Source organism: Glandiceps talaboti, chromosome 2 (genome assembly GCF_964340395.1).
Source record: "Glandiceps talaboti chromosome 2, keGlaTala1.1, whole genome shotgun sequence".
In the NCBI taxonomy this organism is placed as follows: Eukaryota; Metazoa; Hemichordata; class Enteropneusta; family Spengelidae; genus Glandiceps; species Glandiceps talaboti.
In genome coordinates, this window is record NC_135550.1 from 27,687,249 (window position 1) to 27,695,166 (window position 7,918).

The window sequence follows — 7,918 nt, forward strand, 5'->3', positions numbered from 1 at the left end:
GCAAAAGAGACCAAATTGTGCTATATGCGTTATAACTACACTAATTACACAGCATGACGTCTCTAATCATAGTAAACAGACACTAGCCAGATACATTTCTGGATCGTATAGCTTGAAAAATATTCATCCCATTTTGAGCTCCATTCATCAAAAAATGGAGACTCATGGGTGACGTCATGCCGTGTTAGAAGACACTCCCGACCACGTAATATTCTATACATGTTATTTCATTTAATATTATGTCCCACGCCCTTTACTACAGAAATTTACACACAGGTGATGTGTTGAGAAACACATTTGAGCACGGAAAATCAACAAATGTGATGTGTGCATAATTGATGAAATTTATGCATACGGGGATGATACTTTTGTCTTCATATGATGTACTTTCATTTTTAGTACATGTATAATGAGTTTGGTCACCAATTTGTGTTCATGATAAAGTAACTATTGGTTTAGAATCTCGTTCAAATTTATACATGTTATAGTAAAGGACAAGATGAAATATTGGGACGATAAATCAAACGAGGGAGATGTCAAACTGCCCACGTCTTTACTCTACATTACATAGCAAATATCGTGTACGTGTCAGGGGTGTATGCAATCAATGCCACAATCTTGACCATTCCGATTTGTATTTTGTAAGTGGATGGACAATAGACAGGGGTTCGTCTTTTACTTTCAAATGCCCTTTCCACCGTGTGACAATTCATAGCATTCCATTTCATTCGAAACGCTTTGGGTCATCTCTTGTCATGAAGAGTCCACTAAAATGGTTTTGTGCCGCTTACTTTTGTTGAACGATGACGTCACCTGTCCTTTCTAGCTAATCTTAATTAGAATAGCATCCAATAACTTGTAGTGTTCGCAGACAACATCGCATTTACTGAGAAGTGCAAACAGTGAATAACATCACAGCCATAAAAGTTACATCATTAAGTACGCAATAAAAACCGAAATAAAATAGTCGCCTCCATCTCTATAGAGACCGATGTGTATATACTATCAACACGGCCATTGTTCTTTTCACAATAGATAACAAACAATCTTACTATTACACTAGCGGCGCTATTATTCGAACTCAATCAACGACCACTCCTGCAGAATCCAAACTTCTACTTAACGTTAATCATTGATTCTGTTTAATCTTAGTTAAAATTTCTCATTATCTTGTGGACTTGCTTGAGGTCCAACTACAGTCTACGTTGGTCTGACCCTGTAATCAAGAACGACGACGTTGATAAGCAACGCAAGAAGTTTGTATACCGAAGTTGCCATGCCCCAACAGGTTGGACAGTGAGTGTATGTTGATAAGGCAAACAATATGTACATTACGGTGAAATTTGGATCCAACCAGGCCTTGCTGTTCAACCCGGCCTGTGCCGTCGTTAATTTACTGAAAAATATCAAGACGAGGTGTGGTTACGGCGAACTTGACGTATTGCTCGATCTATCAGACGAAACAGGTAAACATTTGAATGAGTTGTTGTACTGACTCCACAGGTGTCAGCTGACTATAGCCGACGCCATGATTGTGCGCTACCAACAATGGCGTCCAGTTTGTTGACATATACAGTTATCGGGTTATATATATTTGTAGCAATTGGCTTTTTATTCAGTGGTATTACTAGTATTTTGGATCCAAGAGGAATTAGAAAAATACTCTGTGGCACATCAAAGGTTAAAGGGGAACACAATATTCCTAAAATGCATAATAGCGATATCGAAACACGGGTACAAGCTCAGGCTTGACATAGTTGATGTGTGTGACGTTGACGACAGTTATATACACATTAGGTTGGGTGAACAATTTGAGAAAATCTGAGCCGGGAACTACGAGTATATCTCGCTCCAAGCAGTGAACTCTATTAACATGCAGCAGTTTTTTAAGCAATATCCGATTTGCCTAGGGTCACAAACTGCGGGTTGTCGGAGAGAATACGTTACGGTGATCACCGACGATAAGGAGGTACATTGCTATTTGGAAAATTCCACAGTGCCTGTTCGATAAAAAAAAAACCTGGTTGTTCACACTACCGTGGCTTAAAGAACGCTTGGTTGACGACGAAAAGGCCCAAAACAGTGCACAGCCACATTCCTGTGTTGAGAAATAGTGTTGCTGCGTTCTGTGCAGAGTAGTCTGAATATCACAAAGAATCAAGCCTTGACCAAATCTACGAGAGCGTAGAAGGCCACTTTTTAATACATCACCCTTTCTTTTGTGCATTCGATACATTCATTGATGAAACTACCAATTGCCATCGCTGCAACCAATAGATCAGGTTAAGGGAAGCGTGCAAGGTCAAGCCATTTTAAGTTTAGCCTCTTTCAATACTCGCTGTAAATATATTTGTTGTGAGTTCGCATAAAGGTTGGGATGTACGTGTTGATTGGCAGAGATGGTGATCTGCTGTTGGTAACACTAAACAGTTAGTATTATAACACAGAGATAACCAATAAAGCACGCTGTCGTTTGATATGAATACGAACTCCCATTGATTAGACAGGGTCTGTAAATAACAAAGGCGATCAACATCTCAGTAATGTGCCAGCGTTCTAAAGACAAGCGTGTCATTAAAACAAATTCAAAGTAATTAACATGCTAGTAAAATGCAGTAAATCTGAAAAGAACAAGCCCGTATTATAATGTCGTTTGCTGGCGATTTGTAGCTGGGCGTCGTACATTAAAGTGTACTCTATTTCTAGGGGCAAAAAGCTGAAGCTTTATCAATAAGAAATATTTCTAAAGACGGGAAACGTTTCTATTGAAAACAAGTGTAATAAGAAACGCAATATGCAACATGAACGAAGAAATCAATTAATGGTATGTATAATATGTATCCGGTTTTCCAACTATAATTAAAGAGGTTAGACAAGCATAGTTGCCATATCTACTTCGGTTGGCTTTTATGTCTGCGTTTTCTCCCCGGCGACTACTATTATTTGGATCCGTTCCGAGTGTAAATTGCACCACGAATGGAAATTAAATGACTTGCACGGCTCTCACTTCTTACGATTCCGACTACTTTTATTTATCAATCTTTTTATTAAAAGTCTGATCGTTGACTCGGTTGGATCGATTATCATATTCATAATACCAGAAAAATAAATCACAAACTATAGGTCAACCATATCAAATCATCGGCGATATTAATGAACAACAGAAAGTAATATCTCCAATCGAATTTTTTCATTTGAGAATTGCTGAACATACCATAAAGAAATTAAACTCGCTTTGATCAGAGCCTAGAATCTGCCTTGTTTTACCCGGACTATGGATTAATACATCGTACACCAATAATAAAACTATGGCTATGGTTAAGATCATTTTTTGTTATGCTTCGACATTATCTCCGGGTATGAACAACATGCCGCTTTTATTTGTTTTGAACGCTGCAATATTGTTAATTTTGACTGTTTATCGATAGACCCAAGGCTAATAGCGTATGGACTTATTACTTATTGATCAGTGATGAATAAAAAGTAACGAGGAGTGGGAGGGGGTGGTGGCTGAAGGAATCGTGAAAATATTTATTCAATTCACTGACGACCGTTACCATTCCATTTGTCAAAGTATGTCAGTCAACTATCTCACCTTAGTAATGCAATGATATGTTGAGGAACTTGTGAGTAACGTCATGGTGTTCATATAAAGTAATAAAGAAAAATTATGAGATGACTCGAAAATGTAAACAAGTTCAAAAAGAGAAACAAACAAAAATAAGTGCGACCGTGATAATTTCTTCTAGGTACTAAGTAGACTGTAAGTGTCATATTAGATTGCTGTAAAGCAGACGTGTAGGGGCTATAATCATAGATACAGACGTGTAGGGGCTATAATCATAGATAACACTGACTCACATTGTGTACGAGTTGATGTTTATTTTTCAAAGCATTGATAAAATATGTTCTGTGGGATTAAATTCAACAGTAGCTTAATCCATCGACACCAATCGGATATAAAACCTAATCACCAAATCTCACGTTGCTATCTAATTATTCAATAAACCGGAAAACAATTTTCCGTCGTTAAATTTAATAACATAATGTGTGTGTAATTCAAAATTAGTGCCCAAGTTCAGCTCACACGCTAATGAAGTATAGTTTATCACTCACTGAAGAACATTTAAAATCAAAATCAACTGGGGGAAAACATTCCAACCGAGTCAATGCACTTGAAATATTTATACGTTTGTGTGGCTGAAAGATGAATTTAACTTGACATATTTTATGATTAAAAGGTGTAAAACTCCATATAGTAGTGTCACAATAAACATGGCGTTAAATAAAATAAAATTCAGTAATTTCTACATTTTGCAAGATTACTAGTAGTATTTAGTAATTAACAACACTTTTACTGCTTTTGCTATTTCAAAATATTTGTTTACTTATTTCATCATTTCAGTGCGTGACATAAACAATACCTGACCCGGAACATCCCAGTGTACTTAGTATAATTACTTAATATATATATTCCAACCCTTTTCAGAGAGAAACAAATGTATTCCCACTTTGGATAAAATTTTGGATGAAAATATTGCTTTATCTCATAAAATCATCACATGTAAATGATATAAATTCCTTAGCGAATGAAACATCAGTGTTCATTACAAGCAATCTTGGTGTTCAGTGCCTGTCATATTTAGAAGGCAATGTGGTTTCAGTATTTCGGAAACGGTCATACTCAGGTTTTGAATCACACACACACACACACACACACACACACACACACACACACACACACACACACACACACACACACTAATTATAGCTATTAAAAGACAAATATATTAAGTGAGAAATTAGGCAATTAGGCCTTTAGAAGCCAACAACGTCGTTTATACTCACGCTATACCCTCTGCATTTTGCAGTGACCGTGACGTGTACGACAACAATGAATACATGGGAACACCAACTAGTCCGTTTCACTATTGTTATCATCGTCACTTACTTATCTCAAAATACAGACAATAACTGATCAAGTTCCAACAAAGCTGTCATCTCTATCAGCTTGCTAGATTATGTAGATATAAATGATCCCAATGCACACATGGAGGCCCCTAGTCTGTCCTCTTGTTGACCACAACAGTATATGACACACAGACACCCAAAAGCAATAAAATGCCTTCTTGACATGACAGCTTGATCTTTGAGAAACCGACACGGCCCATCATTTTAGCTGGCATGATACTCTGATCTATCATTAGTAAGGGCAGGGCAACCATTACAGTCATCTAAAGGGGCTACTCTCGAGAAAACCCGTACATATCACACGCTGTTACAACTTGTAGGTTATTTCATACTGACAAAAGATTCTTGAAATTTACAGGTCTGGTTAAAGAATTGGACAATCATCGCTTTGATTACGCCGATAAACACCTGGATGCACTGGCAACATACATCCTTGTCGAAAAACAACACATCCCACCCGAAGAAGACGATATAAAACATCCACTCCTGTATAAATACGTTCCGTTGTTGGAAAAATACGAAGAAATATTTCCAAACTACCAAGTACGGGTCGCGAATGTGCAAGAAAATGCTGGCAAAAGTAAGAAGTCTCCTACTACAAGACGAAAGAAACCACGAAGACCGAGAACAAGACATGAACCTTCACCTTCGTAAATTCGAAGGATGTAATATTTCTCTTTAAGTCCCTTCCTTCGTCCAAGGACTTTTTTACTCTCCATATCTACTTTCCGTCTTCCTTTTTATTCCACTCGCTGGTTTTTCTATCTGTTGCCCCTCACCCCCCCCCCTCTCTCTCTCTCTCTCTCTCTCTCTCTCTCTCTCTCTCTCTCGCTCGCTCGCTCGCTCTCTCTCTCTCTCTCTCTCTCTCTCTCTCTCTCTCTCTCTCTCTCTCTCTCTCTCTCTCTCTCTCTCTCTCATTCGAACAAATACAAGTACAAGCAGGGAGTCGCATAGTTCACTACTCAGGAATTTTTACAGACTCAGTAAAAAGATTTAATCACGCATGATGACAGTCCAGTCAAGGCTCACGCTCGTAAAATGCACCTGTTCTAACACTACGACGACTCCCTGTAATCTTTCCACGTCGAGGATCGAACTCGTGAAGAACTCAGATTTCGAGCTCATGTCCGTCCGCTATCGAAGCCTTAAACAGAAACCATTACGATATGATTGCGTAAATTAGATTGGGAGACACAGTACTAGCTATACTTTGCCCTGTAAGATATTGCTAGTTGGAATTTGTTAATTTATCAGATTTTCTATATTTATGCAAAAGGAATGTTAAAGACAGTATTTCTAAGACAAAACTATTACATTTGTATTTAGAGGTCGTGATAAGTAATATGAAATAACTGGCTGTGTATTTAAAAAAAACACTTTTGTATTTTTTAATTGACCCGGAATGGATGATTTCAAATATATGATTATTAAGCTTACAATTATTTTATATGTATCCGTCCTCCGTTTACAGATATTTGTTCTTTCGTCATACATACTTATCGAATATGGGATTGGGGTGGGGGGGGTCGTATTGCCGTATCTAAGATGCACATGTGAGGTACATGAAATTTACACTGGATGTACTTACAGGTTGTAGATGTTTATTTCAAAGATACGTATGTCATGTAACATGTACCTTAGCTATGATACTACATTGAGCAGTAAATGCCATAATGACGACATACCTTTCTAGAATGTCTGTACGTCGTGTAATAGCTATGGAGAATAAGCGAGCCGAGATTTAATGGTACCTAAAACTTTAAGAGGAGAATTTTTTTCTACCGACACGTTGCGTGACTGTAGGGTTTATTTGGAGGGAGAGGGGTTATATGTGAAATGTACGCAATTGAACCTTTTCAGTACGCTTTTAATACTGCAACTGATTAAACTGAAATTGCTTCATATTGTAGATGTGTTGAATAGTAAGACCACGTGGAAGCGAGAATAGAGTAGAGAGTCGAGAAGCACAGCTGCAGTAGATAAGTCAAATGAGTGAAATGCATAAAGAAAAAAAAGAGTACCGCATTTAAAGGCTTTTTACAGTAGTACTATTGTGTACTTCACACCATTCTGTGATATTAGAGATACAGCTTTGTTAGATACGTAGAAATGATTCATAATATCGTCCGTCTCACCTTGAAATGAATTACTTTGTATATGTTTTGTAAATAACACTCAGTGCTTTTTGTTGTATAAAACTCATATTTATTGATAATTATGAACCGTAATTTTTTTTATTATCTATGCAAATTATGATTTTGTATCGATCTTAAATCACAGCAATAAGAAATGAAATGAAATGAAATGTGCCATGTTCATCAGTGATATCGGGTTCGTTATCTATCGGTTACTTTTGTTATAGATATGAATATTGTATATTGTATATTTCACTCCGTGAAATAAAGTATTCAAAGACATCTGATAGATTTCACACACGATAACGGTGTTCAGACTTTTACTTTACAACGTATAGTGTACTTAAAGTGAATGCGAGAATGTCTGTGGACTGTTGTGATCAAAATCCGCCACCAATAGTCCACTGTAAATCAGCAACGCACGCATGCACTCGTCATCATCCTACAATGTGAATCAGGAGTTAAATACATACCTTAGTCTAAAAAGTTAATGTAGTAACTTCCATCTGTGTTTCGATCAATGTTAAGATTACCATATAATTAGACTTCAAATGATTGTACAGGTACGGTAAATACTCGTTATGGCCGCTTCCCATTTGAAATAGATTCCCTTTATTTTATTTCATAATTTCAGCTATATTTGATTTTTTTTCACCCTCGTCTGATTCCCCCTTGATTGTAACCACAAAAAGGAAACCACTCCCCGCTATTTTTATACGAAGTCTGGTAAGGTCAATAGATACATTCCGAACTAAAATAATAATTTCAGATTGTTGGCGCATTCTAGCCACCACAACGATCTAACAATACAT

The 7,918-nt window shown here is 37.2% G+C and overlaps 1 protein-coding gene across 1 annotated transcript; it reads left to right on the plus strand.

The window, feature by feature from the left end:
* Positions 1 to 1,078: 1,078 nt before the first annotated feature.
* LOC144453727 (uncharacterized protein CXorf65-like) lies at positions 1,079 to 5,734 on the plus strand. Its single transcript, XM_078145067.1, has 2 exons — positions 1,079 to 1,466; positions 5,330 to 5,734. The coding sequence occupies exons 1-2, from the start codon at positions 1,325 to 1,327 to the stop codon at positions 5,623 to 5,625; spliced, it is 438 nt and encodes a 145-aa protein (XP_078001193.1). The 5' UTR covers positions 1,079 to 1,324; the 3' UTR covers positions 5,626 to 5,734.
* The last annotated feature ends 2,184 nt before the right edge of the window (positions 5,735 to 7,918 follow it).